Source organism: Tetrao urogallus, assembly GCF_951394365.1.
Source record: "Tetrao urogallus genome assembly, chromosome: 9".
NCBI lineage: Eukaryota > Metazoa > Chordata > Aves > Galliformes > Phasianidae > Tetrao > Tetrao urogallus.
Genome location: NC_136822.1, coordinates 22,120,871 through 22,142,859, shown reverse-complemented (window position 1 = coordinate 22,142,859; position 21,989 = coordinate 22,120,871). Strand labels below are relative to the sequence as shown.

Sequence of the window (21,989 nt, the reverse complement as noted above, 5' to 3'; positions counted from 1 at the left end):
CTGAGCGTTGCCGTGTCGCTTTGATCCAGCTGGAGCTCCTCCAGCCCGCTGCAACGCTGCTGCTCGCCTGGAGCGAGCTGAAAGAACAATAAACCCCGCCAGCCATGTCATGTGTAACTGTTAAACAAAACAGAGTCACGGCAAAACAGCTTGACATGAAAGCCGTTATTATCTCCGTCGCAATTTTTTATCCAAAAAAAGAAAAAAAAAAAAAAAAAAAAAGCCCATTTGGACATACAGAACCCATTGTTGTTGGGAGTTTTCTGATTTTGTGTGTCTTGCAGATATTGCAGATATCTCTCACGTTTTCTGGCACTGTCTGCTGGGAGGTGAGGATCCAAGCCATTTGGTGAGGTGTGGCCAAGCACTGTGCTGTACCTGAAATCTGGGCTCGGGAGACTACCAAAGAGATGACAGGGAGGCAGAAGGAGCTCCAGTTTCCAGTTGGTTCAAAACACACACTTATTGGAGGAATGAATCTGAAATACCCAGCTGTGCCCCGAGGTGGGGCTTTGCTTTGCGCTAATTTACAGCCAATGAACAGGGTCTGATTTCAGTTTCGCCCACTGGACCCTCTGCTCGTGTTTGCAGCCTATGCTCTAAAGTGCCAACCCTCAATCCTTGCCACTTCTTTTTGCCAAGTGAACCTCCCAGTGAAATCAAATATCAACAAATAAAATTCCAACCCTACCATTACTGTTCATTTCTCACTCACTTTGCTTGGCCAGAAAGGGGCTGCAGGTGGGGGCTCACGTCCATAGCCCCAGCACTGGGGCAGGATGAGGGGAGCAGCAGAGGAGTTCCAAAAGGCACTTCCATGGTGTCTGGCTTAGGGAACAGCCCTCTGGGACTGCTCTGCTGCTCACACACCCTGCTGGACCCGACCTACGTAAGCTAGCTGGCAGCAGGGATGCCTGGAACACAGTAGTTCCACTTAAGTCAGAGTAGAACTTCAATACTTTCTTGTGGTGCACTCATTTTTATCAGCTGAACCTTTAAGGCTGGTCCAGCTTTCGTGATGCCAGATGTGTTTCTGCTTATCTAATTGCAGGCTGAGCGCCTGTGCTGCAGTGAGCGATGCTCAGTAGATCAGTGAATTCAGTCTCAAAGGCTTTTTCCCTACTTTTAAGGTGCCTGATCTGCACAGCAGTGCCCAGAGACAGTTATCCCATGCAGGTTTGGCCATGGGAAGCTACGTGCAACTGCACCAAGCAATGGATTAAAATAGGAGAGACGTACTCTTCTGGGCAGCCTGGTCTGGTGGTTAGTGACTCTGCACATAACAAGGGGTTGAAACTCAATGATCGCTGTGGTCCTTTTCAACCCAGGCCATTCTATGAAATATTCTGCTGAATGCAGAAATAAACATGGCCCACTGCAGCTCTTGGAGTCTTTAAAACCTTGAAGAGAGGGACTGAGCCCTGTCTATATACACAGGACTGTGTTCTCCAGCCTATGTGGGGAAAAATCTCCCTTGATTTGGCACAAGGATCACAAAGTCCAGGGGCTGGTGGAATTCAGCTCCACAGAAATTAATTATCCATGTCACTGTGTGGCAGGCTTCAGTGTCACACTCCACAAATGGTCCAACTTACGACATACTACTCATTTTCTGCCTGGGCAGCCAAGTTTTATCACAGCCATAAAAGCCTGACTTATTTAGCCAAAACTCTGTGATTTCAGAGCATTAGTTTTGCCTTCATAGAACTGATTTGAGGCAGAAGGAAAACATCTATTGCTAGCAAGGAAAGACAGTAAGCTTGTATCTGGGAATGGAAACCCAAATCTCATTATAAATCAGGGTATGTCAGATATAAGACAGGACAGCGTGGTGCCCTGGGACACCCAATAGTTCAGACACTGGGCCCAGGCTGCCCAGCAGTGCTGACCACACTCCGAGCCTGTTTGCAACACGTGGCTCTGGTGAACATCATTCCATCTCCGCACTGCATACTTACGATGGAAGCAAGAAGCCCACTGCAAATTCGTACCTCTGTCCTAAAGGTCGTGAAACAGCTTTTAGGAGTTTGCCACTGTACATCATTGTACAGCACAGGGCTCCCACAAGGTCAGACCCCAAGCTGAATTAACGTGAAGATGTTCCCATGTTGAGGTTGAGCCCAGCACCGCCTCTGGGCACTTCCATTATACAGACATTTGTCAGAAGTATTCAATTAACTCTGGCTACAAATCCAAAATAGCTGGATTACATGATATTAGGAAGTTCATATTTCATCACATGCTTACAACATTCCTGAAGGCTATATGCACTTAAAATTCAATATCATACCAAGGGGCTGCAAAATATTTCTTTTCCTTTTCCTTGCCTTTCATTTCTCTTACTGTAGACACTGCAATCTGAGCTAAGCTGCTGGGATAACGACAGCCGTGTGCATTTATCAAGTAGGACCTTTAGTAGACCCATCCAAACAAGATGATAGAAATAGAACGTATTCACACAGAGAACAGATGCACTGTTAATTAGGAGCAGTAATAAAGAGACTACACTCTAGTAATAATGATACCACATTCTAGGCATACTGCCACCTTACAAACCATGGAGACATTTCTGGTAGGATGCTCTCTGGTTACTCCAGAATATTTAGTATAAGGTTTAACAAAAGAAGCAGACAAACAAGAAAACACGTGTGCTGAACCAACCAGCCCATCCCTTTAGTTTCCCAATTACCTCATCAACGCGTCCAACAGCCCCAAAGATCTTCGCTGTTTGCCCAATCAAATGTGGGAAACTCTCACCAATTTCTTTTAGCTCTGGAAGAAACGCAGCCAAGGCCGTTGGGTCATAGCCAGATACTTCTGTCAGTATGTTTAGGATAATGTCACTGTGGTTGGGGTCTCTCACAAGCCCCAACAGACACAGAAGACATTCTTTCAGCACCTATTTAAAAAGAAAAAAAGAAAAAAAGAAGAAAGCTGTGGACGTATTTGTGAATGGTGAATATATACAACAAAAAGAGGCGCTGTACATTGGAGGGCTAGAAGCAAACCGTGAGACTTTGATTCAGTGGAATAGCTTTTCACCCTCACTGACCTCTGCACATAGCTATTTGCTGAGGTCAACAGAAGTTCAGCTCAACATATGGAAGAAGGGTAAGCTGCAGCCTTGAAATATTACAGTTATGCATATATGAGTAAGAAAATACTCCATTGTTAAGAAAAAAAAGGCCCAAAAAAACCTTCAGCCCCCTCACCAACATTTCTCTTGCTTTAGGTTCTATACTTACAGGATTAAAACAGCATAGGTCTTAGTCATCCCTAGCAGTACAGTAAATTAAAGTACTGGTAAAAAAATATTTTGTGTCCTCCAGGAACTAAACAACCTGACAAGGTTAACAGTGGGCACAGAGCTAAAAATAAAGGCTAGCTCCTTGCTGCACAGAAAATGCCACGGGCAAGCTGGCATTGCTTAGAACAACACAGTTTTCAAGAGGCCAAGGGTTTAGACCTTCAAACATCTCACAGGCAGGACGGAGCATGTTCCACTTCCTACTAAAGTATTCTTTTATACCTGTGCTACTAAATGTCTACTAACACACCTCTGGGTCAGGGAAACTGAGGGATGTGCATAAATGCGTTTCAGAACAGACTGGTGAGACCTTCCACCAACTTCCCATGGCATGGCATTGGGTTCCATATCCTCCCTTGTGCATCTCTCAGCTCAGATACCAACGTCCCAGTGGGGCAGCCAGGGTGTTCCCAGCCAGGACACAGCAATGGCACACGGTGACCTCAGGCACATTGGCTCCAGCAGAGCCCCTCCATGGCCACATGGGGCTCTTTGGTCTCTTGCTTCCAAAGGCAGCTCTATTTCATCTGTGACAGCACGTTATGATAAAGCTTCCTCAGCTATTTGGAGGGAGGCATTAACCACTGCTGATTCTTCTTTTAGAAAGGTTTTATAGACTTAATAAATTAGCAAAGCTTTGTCTTATTCAAATGTGCTGTGAATGTTGTGCCATTCTGAGAGCGTGACACATAGTGCCTTAATTAATCTTCAGCTCACTCTTAATCGGTTCCTAACTTATTCTAGCTTTCCTTGATATGTTCATGCAATTCTAACAGAAGTGCAATGATGGGAATTGCAATCCAACTGATAGAGGAAGAGCCAAAAAAGTAGAACACAGTCCTGGTTTGTAAAAACGACTACTGCTGGACCACAACGTTTATGTTCTTTATGACCGGATGGAGAATTTGGAATAGAATTAAAGAATGGAATTAATGAAACTCTATGGCAAACCACAGGAAAGCTCTGTTGTGGACTCCAACTGAGACAGCCACCAGCAGTCAGAGCTCACCAAGCCATCTGAAAGAGATAAACCCCCCAGAAGGAGGTGCAGCGCCGAGCAGCTCATCCACTCACAGCCTTACCCCGAGCTCTTTCCTCCGTGCCATGAGCTGGAGCAGCCGCAGGAGGTGCTGCTGCTCGGATGGCTGCAGGTGGCCCATCAGTGCCAGAAGCTCGGGCAGGCGGTGCACCATTGGCTGTGGCTGCTTCTCATATAGGGCAGGCAGGACACGCAGCAGCAGCGAGTTCCCTGCCAACAGAGCAGAGGAGAGCATTACTGCACAGCAGTGCTGCGTGGCTGGGGAGCAGCCTGGACCATCTGCATCCACCTGGAAGCAGCAGGACCAGTCATCGGCACAAATCGGGCAGTGTAGAATACACGGGAGGAATCATAGAATGGCCTGGGTTGCAAAGGACCACAATGCTCATCTGGTTCCAACCCTCTGCTATATGCAGAGTCACCAACCAGCAGCCCAGGCTGCCCAGAGCCACATCCAGCCTGGCCTTGAATGCCTGCAGGGATGGGGCATCCACAGCCTCCTTGGGCAACCTGTTCCAGTGCAACCACTCCCTGAGTTTCTGATTTCTGTGGGCTGGCCCAAGGAGCCCAGTACATGGCCCAAATAGAGCAGATCACAGCAGGTATAACAATGCATATAAAGTTATTTCCTATTCATTATGATTTTCATTCCCAACACAATACCAGGAGAAGGTTGCTTGCAAGCTTTCAGATTTGGATCATACTCCATTGAGTCCTACACTCAACACTTGTGATTTAAATGGATTTAAAAAAACAAAAAACAAAGAAGGCTAGAAAGCACATAAAAGCTGTATTTTTCCTTCTCTGAGATTCAGACTTTCAAATTAAATAAGCAGCATATGGAAAGAATAATTGGTTATTAAGAGAGCTAAATGTGCATGACAGTAAATTTGAATATAAATAGTTAAGGATGCCATTTCCAGGAATAGAAAGGAGCCAGAGAAAGTCAACTGTAGACAGACTCAGATATGCAAAACCCTCTCTCACACATTTTCTTAAGATGTCTGCGCATAATTCAGTTTGAAGCCCAGGCTCATACCAAAATATATAACTTCACATCGCTGTACATGCCTGCTTCAAATATATTTAAGTCTCACTCGAACAACATATGGAAAACATCTGCCTATTGCAATGTAGCATGGCTTCTTTTTGTACAAGTCCTTAAGGTCTCCTTGAATTTGGTTTCCAATAGGAACTAGCACTCTGGCCTGCTGCTTTTTCTCCCACTTAAACCCAAGCCCTATAATTTTGCAAGAGAAGCAGCTCAGTTCCCAGGTGGCAGAAAGAGGACCTATGTGTCAGACCTGACCACACCACGCTCAAGCCAGATACATGAAGAGCAACCCAAGCTTTGCAACACCACCTCTGAGCCAAGTAGCTGAAATGCAATTCATTGTAGGCTCCAAAAGCACCTGGCTAGAGCCCTTCAGAGTACCTCAGCCCTGGGAGCACTTCTGCACTGCTCAGCCGCTCTCTGCATCTGACCCCAAAGCACTTTGCTGCTCCTAGAGTTGCTGGCTTCTCCCAGGGCCTTGCACACAACCACCACAGCTCCAGCCCCACCTCTGTCCCCGGGGCCATGGGCAATTCCTGTCCTGCTCCATGAACGGAGCACAAAGCCAGCTGCAAATGAAGGAGATTTGCTGATGGTTACCCCAGGCAGGTCAGCAGCAGTTCAGTTCTGGCTGCTCTACCCACACCTCCCCCATGCTACAAGTGGGACTGCACAGTAATTAAGGGGCACGAGTACCACTGTTTTACCATGGGATCAACACTCCTGTGTCACAGAGGTTCTTTTGAAAGTGCCTTTTTAATTTGTATATTCAGCAAAGATTTGATCGTTTTGTTTTGTTTTTTTTTTTTAAACTAACCAGAAAAAGTAACCCAAACTAACCAAAAGCAACCAAAAGTAACCAAAAGTAACCAGCAAAGCACCAATTTGCCCAAAGTTCAAATTAAGGTTTTCTAGTTTCTCATTTGAGTTTGAAATTGAACAGTTTTATAATCAAATATACTGAAAATTATTTCCTTCTCTGGATAATGTGTTTGCAGAATTAAGCCTTTTTGGCACTTGCACGTGCTTAGCTTCCACTGGAGGTTTTCTGTCCACGTAGAGCAGATGCCTTAAGCTTCACTCACATCTCAGCAAAAGATGAAATTCCCTCTGCCCTGGACAAGCAAAGTTCTCAACTGTAAGAGCATGGAGGGAAATTCTTCAGAGACAGACAAGAAGTAGCATCTGAGATGTGCTATTGCCTGTGCTGGGACATCATGGACACCTGGAAACTGAGACTAACTATTCAATTTGAGAAAAGCACCAATTTAAATTTAGCACCAATTTATCGGATGCATCAGAAGGGGGACATAACTCAGCATGACACAACGTGCTGGATTGCAGCCACTTGTACTAAAATACTTGGAACAAAAGTAAATTGGGCATCTTGTCCAGTCACCGTACAAGAAACGTTACTGGGTTCGCAGTCACAAAGCAGGATGAATGAAAGGCAAGGGCAAACTGCAGGCAACCCCACTGCATTGAAGCCGTATTTCAGTGACCTCACTGATATGGAATTCTTTTTAATTGGATAACCTGTATATACAAACCTGTAAACAACCCAAGCAGAAACCATAATTTGTGTCTGCTCTTTGTATAACTCCAGAAGGGTCACGAAGCACAGCTCCATCCCCCACATTTTCATGTCTGCGTGTTTCCTGTCAGCTCCCAGCACACCTCAACAGCTGCCAGCCCTTTCCAGCTTCCATATGATTCACCCACACGCAGCCACCACCAACCTTCTGCCTGCTCAGAGCTTGGAGGTGACACCCTGCCCATTCCCAAGCAGCTCAGCCTAAACGAAGAGCCTGAAACGTACATTTGCTGTCTGAGAATGGAAAAATGCAATACTCCACTCCTTAATCATCTTCTCTCCCTCTTCCTCCCCTGCTACCATTATCCCCAATGCTTTCCAGATCAGACTTTTCCAGGCGTTCCGGGCAGACCACACACTGGGAATTAGGCAATTTCAGTACAAAGCAATGTACAGTTGGGGACATCCGATGGCTGAGCGCTGCTGGCTGCAAGTCAGGTGGGGCAGAGGCACCAAAAGGCAAAACACAGCCCTGCAGCCCAGGGCCATGCTGCATGCTCACAACCAATGTACCTGCATGTTCAAAGAGCCACAGAGGTTGGATATTAAGAAAGATTTCTTCTCCAAAAGAGCCAACCACGATGATTCTATGAAAGGCTCTGTGTGCTGCCTCTGCTCTGCCCCTTCCGTGGCCCAGCCCAGCAGCACAGAGCTTGTAGGAGAACGACTCCCATAGCACTCTGTGGGTACGTTGTGAGCAGAGCAGTACAGCAGCACTTGGTCATAGAATGACAGAACGGCTTGGGTTGGAAGGGACCTCAAAGATCAGTTAGTTCCAGCCTTCCAAACCCAAGGGACAACTGCTGAGGCCGCATGCACCTCTGCTAACCCTCCCACAGACACTTGTCCCACTCCCGTGCTATCGGCTGCGTGCTGGAGGAGCAGGGCTGGCAAGCACTAAGGGAAGCACCGGCCTCTCCTAGAGAGTCTAACCAGAAAGGGAACAACTGATTGCAAATGAGATGCAGCTCTGTTTGCTTTTGTATCCTGTTCTCTGAATATTTTGTGGCCGATATATAATTTGTACCATCAGAGTGCTACCCTTAATCTCAATGCTGGAGTAACCCGAGGCTCATTAAACTGATACACTCTCCAGCACTTAAAAGTGATCAACAGCAACAACAGTAGGATTTGGCACCAGATTAACACCTAACCCCACAGTCTCTCATTTTGTTTTTCTCCATGTTAACAGACACAATCCTAATCGTGCAGCTGCTAACCTGTAGGCTCCCGAAGAAACTAGACGGAACACATTACCCGAATGGATACAAAGTTGCTATTGCTAATTTGGGCTAGAAAAGTAAAAACCCAACAAGCTGCCTTTATTTTGCAAGCTCTGCCTGTGTTGCTCAAACTACCAGCGCAGCAGCAGCTTCTAAAGAAAACAGCCCCCAAAGCCACAGCATATAGGTTACACCAGACACACGCACCCAAACCAGCTCCAGGTAGCTGTGTTTTCCTGCCAGCCCCCTCCGTAACCACAGCACATACCAACTGCCAACGGAGTTTGCACAAAGAGCACAGAGCAGCCCAAGTGATGCAGCTCAGGCAGCAGTCCCTCTCCCAGCTCCCACCCAACGCTGCGCATTTCTGGCACTCTGCTCCAGGGGAAGCAGCAGCGTGCAGAGCAGCTCTCCCCATCCTCCCCCCCCCCCACATGCAGACCTGGGGGCTGACATTAAGCAAGCTGCACGCCCCCTGCTCCTCACTGCCAAAACCAACAACCAGAAGTGCTCCTATTACAGCGCTGGCACTCGCAGCGCTCATTCATTCAAGCTGAGACACTCGGAGCATTTATTAGAGGCTGCCCGTGGCTCCTCGCAGTCCCTGCTGCAGTCCCACTCCAGCCCAGCCCCAGCCTGGCTATTTGCAGGAAGCAGCTGCAGAATGCTGCCTGGAGGAGTGCTTTCTCTGCTCATGCTGTTCTGTGTTTTCAGGGCTTCTGCTTCTGTGCTGGATGAAGACGACGACTACGATCTCATGTATGTGAATCTGGATAACGAAATCGAAGGTCCGGTTCTGGGCACTGAGGAATGTAAGTAGATACCATCTACAGCGCAGCGCCGCGTTCTTTGTTGCTTAGCTCTCGTAACAACCACAAGCATTATTTTAAGAGGAACCATGTGCTTGTAGCAGTGGGTTACTGCAGACGGCAATGCTCGGGTACTGGGAAGGCGTGCTGCAGTTTGCTGCGCACTACTTTTCTGTTTTCCTGCAACGGACGGCGGATGCCACTTGGTTTTAGGATTGCTGTACTGAGCACTGCTTTGCCTTCTGCTTTGATACAGACATAAATGCAGGGGCAGGCTGAAGCCTTGCACAGAGGCAGATTTCGGGAAACACCCCTTCTATTTAAACCTACATCCGTGTCTTGCCTTGCAGCTGCCTCGTGTGACTGCCAGCGGGAGCACACGGAGTGGGACAAGCTCTTCATCATGCTGGAGAACTCACAGATGAAGGAGAATATGATGCTGCAGGCGCTGGAGGATGGGCTAAAGGCAGACGTGCAGGCAATCAGAGCAGAGCTGAGCCAACTCACCGTTGGCCTCACCGGCACCTTCAGCTCTGTGGTGCAGCAGCTCACCTCTCACGCCTTGGCCCAGCTGGAGCAGGCACTGCAGAGGAAAGGAGACCAACCTGAGGATGCTGAGAGGTTCTGTGAGTTCCAGCAGGGCAAGGTTCTGGAGCAGGTCCTGCAGCTGAGCCACAACGTGTCTGCCAGGCTGGGCCAGCTGGAAAGCTCCTGGCTGAGATGGGCAGAGGGGGAGGCCCAAGAAACAGCTTTCCAGCTCCAGCAGGACAAGCTCAGCCTCAACAGAGAGGACAACCTTCTCTTGAACACCTTATGGAAAGAGCTGCAGCAGACCAGAGCTGAACTGAAGGTATCTCAGAAGTGGGCTGCCCAGCACCTACTGCCAGCAGGTGAGTGCAGTGTGGGGCGCTTCCCAGAGGGCTCTTTGCGGGCCCAAGCAGATGTCCTGTGAATGCTTTCCTCCTCGTAGGGCTCCATAGCAGCCTCGTGGGCAGCCCAGAGGCTCTGAGCAGGCTGTAGATACAAGGGAGCAATTCAGTAGGCATTCCTGAGAAAGCAGTTCTGAGCTTCCCAAACATGGGATCAAAGAAAGATTTAATCAAAACCTTCACGCAGGGCAAAGCAGCCACCCAGCCACCAGCCCACCTCCAGCAGCTCTCCTGGATCCAAAGGGCTGCCAAAGAGCAGCCAAACACACCAAAACTATCCTCCCCTTCTCCCTCAGCTGGTAGCCCCCTCACTCACTCACTCACTGAGCCCTCCTGTCCCCCTGGAGCATATTCCTGCTCCTTCCTCCCCCTCCTTGCAGCTCAGAGGACACTGCAGCAGGGCACAGACCTGCTGACACCCTGCTACCACTACATTCACTTTTTTCCCTCTGGAATATCAGTGAGCAAGCGAGGTGCCTGTAGAATGATGGGCTCACTGCTCAGATTTCCTTGGGGTCCCCTGTGCAAGACAAGACTTGCAGCAGCAGCAGCAGTAGAGCAGGGTATGGCAGAGCAGAGCCCCAGCTGCAGAAAGCATGGGCACACACTGTTGTGTGCACAGGACTGTGCAGCTCTGCCAGCCAGGTGACTATGGCTGCATATTTCTCAGTGCTGCCATATCTTTAATGACTACATTTTACCACAAATAAAAGTTCCTGTACTTTAAAAAAACAAAGAAAAACACCACAAACCTACACTTGCATGGTCCTGCACGTGTGCCAACAGGAAGGAGGAATGCAGTCCCAGCACTGTCAGCGACCACTTAGCAATGCCATCAGCTCTCACACAGCTGAGCAAGGATACAAAGCTGTATTTTAATGGGGAACATGAATGCAGTCTTATGAATACGTTGCTTTCACCCATTTATATGCTGCAGCATTTTAGTAAACTGCATGTCCTGGGAGCAGACCTTCCAGCATATCCCTTACCCCCATCCCAAGCACATGGATCTTGCCTTCCAGAAGGCATGAGCTCATTCCTTATCTCCCCCCGTAGCACAGCCAGCCTTGCACCATTTATTGTGCACTGTAGGAGAGCCAAATCCTGATCAGCATTAGAGACCTCAGCCTCAACGCTAGAAACTCGGAGTATTTCCACTAGTTGCAACATGATGTTATAGAAAGCATTCTTACTTTTTACTTTAAAATACACCTTTTAAGCAATTCCAGTGTGTCTCTCTGCCTGGAAGTTCTTTTTCAAGGGAATTTTTAGCAACTGACTTTAATCTTGAACTGCTGCCAGACATCTCTTGAGGGATTTCCTAATCACACTTTTTGTTCTTCAGCGAGGCTGGATTTAATTTTGTTTAGCCCCTGATAACAAAGCCAGAAAGCTTGCTAACTAAAAGCTGCTCTGTGAAAGAGTTCCTTCACAGCATCTTAAAGAGAATCCCCAGCAGTTGCCCCCCAAGTCTCCCCAAAAAAAGAGAATCCCAGAACCGTATGGGTTGGAAGGGACCTCTGCAGACCCCAACCCCCCAGAGCAGGTCTCCTGCAGGAGGTTATGCAGAAAAGTATCCAGGTGGGTTCTGAACCCTCCTCTGGAGATCCTACCACCTCCCTGGGCAGCCTGTCCAGGGTTCTGTCTCTCTCATGGGAAGAAAGTTCTTTCTCATGTTCAGATGGGACTTCTCACATTCTAAAATCTGCCCCAGGTTTGAGGAAGCAGTCTGAAATAACACAGCAGCACAGCCCTGAAGGACACAGAGAGGCCTTCATTCACTAAAGCAGAAGTTTCCATACATACAGAACTTCCAGATGCTCTAAGCTAAAGAGGAAACTTACTTGGGGGGGGGCTGCTTTTTCCCTATGTAACTTAGAATGCCCACTTGTATTTAAGGACCAGGGAACAGCATATAGGACACCAAGGATGTCTTGTGCTCAGTAATCATCATTCTCTAAGCTTCATGAACTCCTGAGAGCAGCTTAAATTATCTAGTTTCTATTGTAACATATGGCTGATTGGTGATGGGAGAGGAACTGCTTTAAAACGTTCATATTCTTAGTGCTTAACCAGTGCACAGTTCCTGATGGCCCTACAGACAGGGTCACAAAAGAGACACCTAAAAGAAACCAAACTCATCACGCATCTGCCAGCACTCCCTTCTCCTATACAGCACTGCTCTGGGTTTGGCTCCAGGTTTGGCTCCTGCCCCAGCGCGTTGCATTGCACAGAAGGGATGCTCCCAGCCCTGCTGCTCAGAAGCTGTCGGTGGCATCCAGCCCTGCAGGTTGCTCTGCAGCTGCTCCTGATACGGAGATCCAGCAGCTCCATGCTGCTATCCCAGGAACACCAAATATCTCAGACTTCCAGAGAGACAGAGCAGCAAACCCATCTACTTACTGTAACGTCGTTGTTCCCAATCACGTCATGATGAAAGAGGGCACAGAGGCTAAAAAATGACCTCTGTGAGACAGAGCTGTTGCTCCATTCACCTCTCATCACAGACAGCACCCATCTCTATTGGTGACCCATGCAGACTGCAGGGGCAATGCAGCAGGACAGGCAGGCAGCTAACCCATCTGTATGATGTGTACAGGGCAGGAATGTGCTTCTGTGGAGAAGGGAAAGCTGAGCCTTGCTCAAGCAGCACGACTAGCCCCTAGGCTCACTGCCATAAAAACTATGCAGCAAACTCATCCATCAGATCTGACAGCTTCTTCAAAGCATCCTGCAGGTGGGTTCCTCCATTCCATGGGATGAGCTGAGCTCACAGGCCTCTGAAAAGCCCAAAGCGAGTGTGAGCCAAGGGTCCTACCTGTGCATGTACTAACAACTTGTACTTAATGTCCTCTCCCTAATCAACTTTTTCAGGCTATGAAACAGCAATTCTGTTCCCCATGCGCTCCAGAAAGATCTTTGGGAGTGTTCATCCAACAGCTGCGATGACCCTCTCCTCCTTCACCATTTGCATCTGGGTCAAAGCAACGGAGGTTTTGGACAAAACCATCGTCTTCTCCTATGGAACAAAACTCAATCCCTATGAGATTCAGCTGTACCTCAGCCAGCAGTCTGCAGTGCTCACCGTAGGTAATGCCCAGCACAAGCTGGCTGCCAGGAATGTGGTGGTTCCTGGGAGGTGGATCCATCTGTGTGGCACCTGGAGCTCAGATAACGGGACCGCATCGCTGTGGGTGGACGGAGCGCAAACGGCCACAGCTGTGGGCATTGCTGACACTCATGTTGTTCCTGATGGAGGAATTCTGCAGATCGGCCAAGAGAAGAACGGCTGCTGTGTTGGAGGGGGGTTTGATGAAGCTTTGGCCTTCTCGGGAAAGTTAACAGGGTTGAACCTGTGGGACAGAGTGCTCAGCACTGAGGAGATAGCAGCGCAGGGCGGAGAGGATGCGTGCAGCTCCCGGGGCAACATTGTGGGCTGGGGAGTCACGGAGGTTCTGCCTTACGGAGGAGCTCAGTATGTTTCTTAAGCTCCAGTAAAGCAGTTTCTGAAGCAGAGCACGTTCCATTAAGAGCAGAACACCAGTGTACGTACAAGGAACGGAGCTGAAGAAGCCTGTATCTCCCCAGCTCCCAAGGCAGATTAGCACCGCAAATTCACGCAGTGAGATGCTGTGGGGGTGGGATTTGATCTCCGCCTGCTCTTTAGGCAGAACGCTGAAAATACCACATCCAGACTTGACATTGGATAAGCCATTCCTGAGGTCAGACAATCACCGCCTCTCTAACTTATGCTGAAAGCTGAGTGCAACTGTGGGCACCGCAGTGCCGCCCGGGGCTCCTGCCCAGACCTGGCAATGCCAAGCAGGGTCTGCACACCTCCCAGCCTTCCCTGGCTATTGCTGCTCACCCTCTGGCATAAGCTGTACAAGAGAAGCCCCATCAGCCAAGAAGCGTGTTGTTTATTAAGTGTTGTTAGTGATTTGTAGGCTACAAATAGAACTAGCTTCTTGTTTAAAGCATTTTTAGTGCCACCGACTGACCCGACACATAGGAGTAATATTCACCATCATAATCTGATGTTACATTTCGAGAAAGTGCAGCTGTATTATACTGTAAATTGACTTTGTCGTAATTTTATTGAGATTATTTTTGTAAAGTTGTTTTGTAAATAAAGATACTTTACTAAATGAAGGCCTTCCTGTGATTCTGTGATTCATGGTTTTCATCAACCGAAGCTCTAAATAAATAGAAAACTGGATTTTCCCCATGTTTTTAAGTGCTCCATTTTAATAGCTAATAGAGAAGAAACAAATATCAAGTCTGGTAGAGATGGAGAGCCCCTCGGTGAGCTGCAGGCCAACACCAGCCAGAGGCAGTGCCTAACACTGCAGTCTGAGAAGTTTCTTGACATTTGTTGCCCCACTCACTGCTGAATACAACACTGCTATCCAACCCTTCCTTCCACAATACAGAAGTAGTAAGAAATAAAAGTGATGACGATGGCATTTCCACTTTACTATGCCATTTGGGGGGGGAGTTGTGCCTTGTGCCTAAAGCCACGTGTTCTGCTTCAGCATTCCAGCCACACTGTACATTTAAGGGAAAAAGAAATGCTCAGAGAGCTGCAATTTCCACCGCAATAGGAGTTACCTAAACACTCAGCAATGAGCACAACTGAAAGTTCTTACAAAATAAGATGTGCAAATAACCTGAATTATGGGAGAGTGAAAGGTTACCTCTGTTCATGTGCTGACTTCAGAGGAACACTCAAGTTCCCAACATTGTGCAAGCAATGAAGCACTCTCAAGCCCCTTTTCGGCTGCCCTCCATTAAGTGAAAACAAATGTCCCTGGGATGTAGCAGAACCAGCAAAATCCTCACAGATTACCAGCAGTGGTTCCTGGCTGCTTTTCTTGCCATTCCTCATACCTGGGATGCTTTGGTTTTTGGGAAGCCTTTTGCTATCTCCGCACTGCTTTGGCCCATTACCAAACACAACCCAGTCATTCCCACTGACTCAGCTGGAATGCTTTCCAACCCCTATTGCTTTGCAGCAACTGTGGATCAGCACAGCTCCCCCATCAGCTAGCAGCTACCTCCATCAGCACCCATCCCCTCCTGCCCTGGCTGAGCTGTATCTGAACAGGCCCTTTGCCTGCTTGGAAAACACAAAATAAAAGTATCTGGGAGAGCATTTTGCCAGCATTATCAATGCAGAGTGCCCTCCTGCAACCTGCAGCTCCCCTCTCTGATTATCCACAGCAACATCTGCTGGTGGAATATCATACATACAGGAAGGCCAGCAGTCAGCTGTGGATGTTTGCCACTCTTCTACATTCATGACTGTACTGTAAAACTCATCACGCTCCATGTTTCCATTCATCCCCAGTGGTAATACACAACATAAATCCAATGCCACAAGCCCTAAAAGAATGATCACTACCAACCCACAAAGCCACAGGGATATCCTGCTCCTGGACCAGTCAGTTTGTACTATCCCACAGCTCATACTTATTGATTGCATTTGTCTTTAAACCAATTAGACTAATTTGTACCATCTTAAGCACCACATTACTTTCTAGCTCAGGGTATCTCTCCAAATTAAAAAAAAAAAAAAAAAAAAAAAAAAGCCCATTAAAAAAAAAAAGCACAAAATTAATGAATTCAAGGGCTTAACATTTTCACAACGATATTCATGGAATAATCAGACAGCTGTTGGCAATTCTTACTATTACCTGTGCTCGGAAAAACAAACTGATTTTTCTCCTACAACAGCACTGTATTGCAACTGTGAAATTGACAACGTTGGCCAGATTGGAATTCCTTTTTTAGAGCTCTGAATAGTTCTGGTTCCTTTTTAAACCACAGAAGTAAAATGTAAAGAGTTTAGCAGCAGAACCATCTGAAGCTACTGATGTAGGCGAGAGTGCAGCATCACCATAAGGCTTTTACATCTGACACAGGGTGGGATCCATTTCATCCTCATTTCTATTTTGGAGTATTGCCAGCGACACTAATAGAAAGGAGAAGAGCCCAGTAACTGCAGCCTCCTATCACAGCTCCTTACTTGCACTCCATTAGCACAGTGCACTAACAGCTACAGAGAGATTTCCTGCCCTGGGGGTCACCTAATCTACAACGAATCTCCCATAGTCCAAAGGGTTCATTAAGTTCACATATTCCCGAGAGGTGTTCCTTGGTTAATTTCTGTTCATTTAGATTGCCTTACTCACTCAATCACACGTTTATGAACGTTTGTATGCTCCATACACACACGTCACAGGGTGGGCTCGGCGATCTAGTATTAAATGTGGAGGTTGGTGGCCCTGCCTATGGTGCGGGGTTGGAGCTTCGTGATCCTTGAGGTCCCTCCCAACCCTATCGGTTGGATCCACGTTCGTACCTTGAAGGACACTTTTGACAATGGCATCTGTGTGATCAGCCAGCAGCTCTGCTTCAGCAATGGCAGCCAGGGAGAGGTAACTCGACATGTTTCTGCACAGCTCCTTATTGCCCCTCTGAAGGAATTTCACCGCCACTGGGACGGCCAGGGCCATCACCGAAGGGCGGCTGTAATTCTGCAAAAACATGAAGAAGCTCTGAAAAATAAGCGGCTGAAGTGAAATAAGGCATCTCCTGCTGATAGGAATTGAAAAATAAAGATCAGAACGACGAGGGGGGGACAGGAAAAGCAAAACAAGGGGTCAAGAAAGCTTATGCTTTGGTGGCAGCACTGACAGCAGGCTTCAAAGAAACAGCAAGGAAGGAAATCTAAAACTGCTGCAGCGGGAGATGATTGTACACACATTTCTGTACTTTGCAAGAGGAGAAAACATGATGTTTAGTACACAATATACACATCAACTGCTGCAACATTATGACCAATTCATTTTGTGTTTAGTCCATCAGAGAAGACAGCAGAAGCCATGTCCACCAATCCAAACAGAACAGGCTGCTTTCACCCCAACGCACAGCAAACCCCTCGGAGCAATTCCTCCTGCTGGGACCCACTCATGCTGCTCACTGTGCCAGCAGAGCTCAGCCCAGCAGCCAGCCCTGCAGAGTGCAGGCAGTGTGTGCCTGCTGCTGAGAGCTCAGCTTTCTGCCCTTCGTCTTCCCTACCCCGTTCCCTTGCCCAGCTCTCCAACCCCAGCTGGGGAAAACTTGACCATATCCAACTACATTCACTGCAAAACAGGACATCAGCATGCTGGATAAACGCACAGGAGCACAGGTCTTCCTTGCATTGGGCCCAGCAGTGGTTATTTCTGTGCTTCTCATCCGTTGTTGTGCTTCTAAGAACTTACAGCAAGGCGTGAATACGGCAGCCACATGTGGTGACAGCCCACAGCCCTCCAGCATCAGTCACCACGCTCTGCTCAAACTGCAGTCCTGTGACGTGCTTGTGAAGTGAGTGAAAACAGAAAAGCCTTTTTTTTTGAAGGGCAGGGGAGAGGTGAAAAATAACTGATGGACTCTGAAATCTAAAGCATACCCGTCAAATGAAGAAGAGCACACATGAGTGGATGCGCTGGTAGGCTTGCTCACAGGCTAACCATCAATTTTCCTCTGATAATTAAGACTTCCTTTCTTAAATTGCAGCCAATTTCCCTGAACACCGGGGTCAGCAGAAATTGTTCATATGTGTGGTGCTGAAGAAAGCTATCTTCTGGCCTCACACTGGTGAGGTGGAGGTCAGTCTCTTCTCCCATGCAATAGGTGATAGGACAAAAGAAAATGGCACCAAGTTGCGCCAGGGAGAGTCAGGTTGGATATAGGAAAAATTTATTCTCCCAAAGATTGGTCAGAGACCAGTGGGGGCACTGTCTCTGGAGGTGTTCAAGAAGTGTTTAGATGTTATACTCAGGGATATGGTTTGGTGGGGAAACACTGGTGGCAGGTGGATGGTTAGACTGGATGATCTTGAAGGTCTTTTCCAACCCTAATGATTTTATGAGAACGGCACCAAGCTTCAGCAATCCTAGGGCTACATGCACATACAGCTGAGTTTTGAGATCAGAGTGTGAAAGGATTTTCTGCAGCTATATGTGAAATAGCATGCGTGGACTGCATATGTCTATTGCCCATTAAGCTTCTGTACATAGCTGCCCTTGAAGCAAGCAGGACATATTTGTATATATGAGCTGAGGACCTACATCCTTTCTGAAACCTCCTTAATCAGTGCTTTTCTCTCATCTTCCCTCACTTTTGAGCATCTTTTTGAAACCAGAATGCAGCGATTTTGAAAAGAATCCCACAATATGACTATATTTAACTAGAATCTGAAATCACAGGCAACCAGTGGGCCCCAGATGTTACAGAAAGCAACAAAATAGTGAACAACAGGGGTAGTCCAGACTGAACACGTGCTCGTTCTGGAGCAGCCCTGAAAAAAATACATTTCAACCCAAGGAAAAGCAACTCTGTTGTACATATAGCCAACTCTACCTCTGTGAGAGGGATCTGCCCTGGCCATCAGCCTCAGAAGAGCAGGACTGACCCTAATGAAGGCTACAGCTTGCTGCTCAACAAGAACAGAAAAGCGAATTTAAGAGGCTACGAGGACTACAGGGACTGCTACAGCCCCTTTCCATCAGCCCCTGTGTAAGATTGGGCTGCAGCAACTCCTGGCGTTGAGGCAGCCTCCTGTGGCAACTGCTGTGTGACCAAAACTGTGTTTCAGTGAGAAAAGCCTTCAAAACGAAGAGATCCATATGCAGCAGCGTGTTTAAATCAACGTAATGCCTTGTTACATTTTGGATGAGAGATAGCAAGTAGGAGCCAAATTCTGCCTCCAAGTTACACGCGTGCGCGTGCAGAAAGAATGAGAGGATAAGGCTTGGCCCTGTGATGAGTGCTTAAACAGATCTAAAAATTCTAAAGAATGGGATATTTTTTTTCCTATAATAAAGATAAAATACTTAGATAAGAAAAGGCTTTAATTCCAACAGAAGAAAGGTTTCATTTGTTCCACTGTAAGTATCAGGGCATGACAGCACACTTAGGAAATTGTGAGGGTGACAATGAAAAACAGATTTTAATAATATGATATAGTACTGTTTGCAAACCTAGGGGACCTCCCTGCTGCTAATATCAACAGAAACACGCTGTGAGATTCAACCCAGCTGTCAGATATTCATTACAACTTCAACTAACCCTCGCGTACCGCATTCAAAACTCAGTTCATGCCTGCCTTTGTGTTTTCTTTCATGCAAAGGAACTTGCTGATAGCAGCTCTGTTTCAGAGAGCAGTAAATGCTTTTATGACTTTCTCATCTCATTTGAGTGAACTCCTTTCTCAAAGCAATCTGTAACAGAGCAATCCCTAAAACATTTGGATAAGGGAACACAGCTGTCGACAGCGCAGACCGAAAGTGAGGACAAGCCACTGCATGCCTCAGTATGGTTTTTAAGGTACTACGAAAACAAGATATGTCTCCAGTCTGGAAAGTTTAAGCTGTGCCCTAGCTGGTGTCCAAACCCAGCTACTTGCTGCTGTTTTCTTCCTAAAACCCATAGCAATGCACTCCAAAGCAATTGTTTCTCCAAATGATGGTCCTGTGGCTCCCCCTGCAACTCTTACATGTAATGCAAATAGTAAGAATTAAAGGAGCATTAAGATACTGAGACCTGGCACTAGGCAGGTGCAACATTTCTAAAGATAAGGAAGCTGCAACAGATTTGATTCGCTCAAATGGTTGTCACATAATAATATACATTAGCACTGGGGGTCAAATTCTTGGTTTTAAAGACATGCAGCCACTCTCACCCTCAGATAACACAAAGTGCTGCTATCTTTTAGGAGATAAAGCTGAATAGCTGAGGAATGCATGGCACTCCCTCGCCTTCAGCTCCCTCTCACCTGCAAGATGCAGCTCATGATATCAGATGCAATTTTCGCATGCGGCGTGTCCTCGTCTTTGCCAGAAGGCTTCAGATTGTGCTCCAGACACGACTCCCAGAGAGACACCAGGGCTTTCCCATGCTTCTCTATGGACTCCGTCTCCCTGATGGCAGTGGTGATGCGAGTGATGCAGATTTCCACAACGGCCTGGTCGTTGTCATTGGTTTGGTAGTCCTGGTTGAAATAAAGAGACGTGTGCCAAGCACATCTGGGAGCAGACCCCACTGCATTAACCAGAAGGCATAAAGGTTTTGGGGCTGCCCACTGTTCGCTTGCTTCCACCTTTACAGTGGATGCTTATCTTGATTGAACACTGATCACACATGTCATAGACAATATGCTGTTCCAAGTGCTAATGTTCATTACTGCTAAGATAAGGATTATGCTATGACATGATTCTTAATAGGCTGCCCTTCTTGATGGCCTCAAGTTGCACCAGAGGAGATTTAGGTTGGATATCAGGAAAAACTTCTTTACAAAAAGGGTTGTTAAGCACTGCAATGGGCTGCCCAGGGAGGTGGTTGAGTCACCACCCCTGGATGTGTTTAAAAACCATTTGGATGTGGTGCTCAGGGACATGATTTAGCAGAGGGCTGTTAGAATTAGGGTAGTGTGGTTAGGTTGTGGTTAGACTTGATGATCTGTAAGATCTTTTCCAACCTGAGCAATTCCATGATTCTACAAGAGATTGAGCTACATGCTTTACAACCACTTGCATGGGATTTTTCTCCCATGAACACCATAAAATATCAAACCAAAACAGTTATATCCACATAGTCACATAAATGCTGGGTCCAAATACTTCCCATCATTCTGCCTGATGTAAGCACAGTTAGCTTCAATTAGTGTTAACATAATAGGAATAAGAAACAAGTAAATAAACTTCATCACAAAACTGTGTGATCCCCCATAATTACTGGGGCACATCCCACATGGCTAGAGAACGGTAGCACTTAGCAACTTGAAAGGCTGCTGGGAAGAGCGATACCCAGACACAACATCACCATCCCTCAGTCTCACCCATGCTGTTCCACCCTGAAAATTAATAAAGATGAAAGGTGGACCAACGTCATGCCAGAAAATTGCAGTTGTTGCAATATGATCATGTTGCTTGCTGAGTATCTGAGCACTCAGATACTTCCTCTTCCTCCCACAGGCTGGCACATACCCTAGCCAGAAGTGCATTTGAGGGGTTTGAGGCTCTGATTCAAGTCTCCCATAAAGGATAATCAAGGAATGGATGGGCTGATCATTAAACTGGATGCAACTTGTTCTGTAACCAGACACGAGTTAAAGGCAAAACACAAAGATGAGGGATGGCACGGGGACAAGATACAAGGGGTTGGGCTCTGGCAATGGACTACTGCCCTTCAGGAGCTCACCAACCACTGTGTAACTTCACGCTTCTCCACAATGGAGCCAGTGGAGCACTGGTGTAAGCACTGCAATGGGCTGCCCAGGGAGCTGGTTGAGTCACCACCCCTGGATGTGTTTAACAACTGTTTGGATGTGGTGCTCAGGGACACGATTTAGCAGAGGGCTGTTAGTTAGGGTAGTTTGGTTAGGTTGTGGTTGGACTTGATGATCTGTAAGATCTTTTTCAACCTGAGCAATTCTATTCTATTTTAACCAGTGCCCTGGCAGCAGCCCCCAAGCCTGGAGCCAGTCCCAGACAAAGGAAAGGAAGCAGAACGTTTATCTTATATTTTGCTTGGCATTCTTGAATTTAAAATCTTAAATTGTGCACGTCCCCATCTTTAACACTTTGTTAATACAATACATTTAATCTCACTAATTACAGGACAGCGTTTCACTTACAGCAGATGAACTAATTGTCCTTATTTGTTCAAGAGCTTCAGAGAGGCTTCCTTCAATTTCAGCATCCTCCAAGGAGAAAAGATCCCCTGCACGTGAAAGGTCCCTTTGTGCCAAAACCAGCCCAAATAAATGGTGCATGGTGGCACTTGCTGCCACTCAGCCAGGCCTCTGCACACACCATGTGCTCAAAGGAGTTAGATGAGGGCAAAACGGAAACAATCCTGTCCATCAGACATCCATTCAACACGAAGAATAAATCTGCAGCATATTTCAAGACTTCATTCCTCAGCCATAATCTAAAAGGGGGAGAAAAACAAGGAGGAAGAAGTAGTTGATGTACTCACTACCATC

General features: G+C 47.1%; 2 protein-coding genes across 2 annotated transcripts in view; one reads left to right on the top strand and one right to left on the bottom strand.

Annotated features, from left to right (window-relative positions):
- The window catches only part of VEPH1 (ventricular zone expressed PH domain containing 1), a gene marked incomplete at both ends in the record, with an annotated part of 48,246 nt that extends 26,470 nt beyond the window's left edge, over nucleotides 1–21,776 (bottom strand). Inside the window, 5 exons of the mRNA XM_079539713.1 lie at nucleotides 2,690–2,899; nucleotides 4,390–4,556; nucleotides 16,320–16,494; nucleotides 19,779–19,994; nucleotides 21,639–21,776. Of these exons, the coding sequence (XP_079395839.1) occupies nucleotides 2,690–2,899; nucleotides 4,390–4,556; nucleotides 16,320–16,494; nucleotides 19,779–19,994; nucleotides 21,639–21,776 (906 nt within the window). The remainder of the gene's footprint in view (nucleotides 1–2,689; nucleotides 2,900–4,389; nucleotides 4,557–16,319; nucleotides 16,495–19,778; nucleotides 19,995–21,638) is intronic.
- PTX3 (pentraxin 3) lies at nucleotides 8,882–13,443 on the top strand (the record flags this gene model as incomplete). The annotated part of the gene is made up of 3 exons (XM_079539714.1): nucleotides 8,882–9,029; nucleotides 9,377–9,916; nucleotides 12,830–13,443. 3 exons carry the CDS (start codon nucleotides 8,882–8,884, stop codon nucleotides 13,441–13,443), a joined length of 1,302 nt encoding a protein of 433 aa, XP_079395840.1.
- Nucleotides 21,777–21,989: the final 213 nt, after the last annotated feature.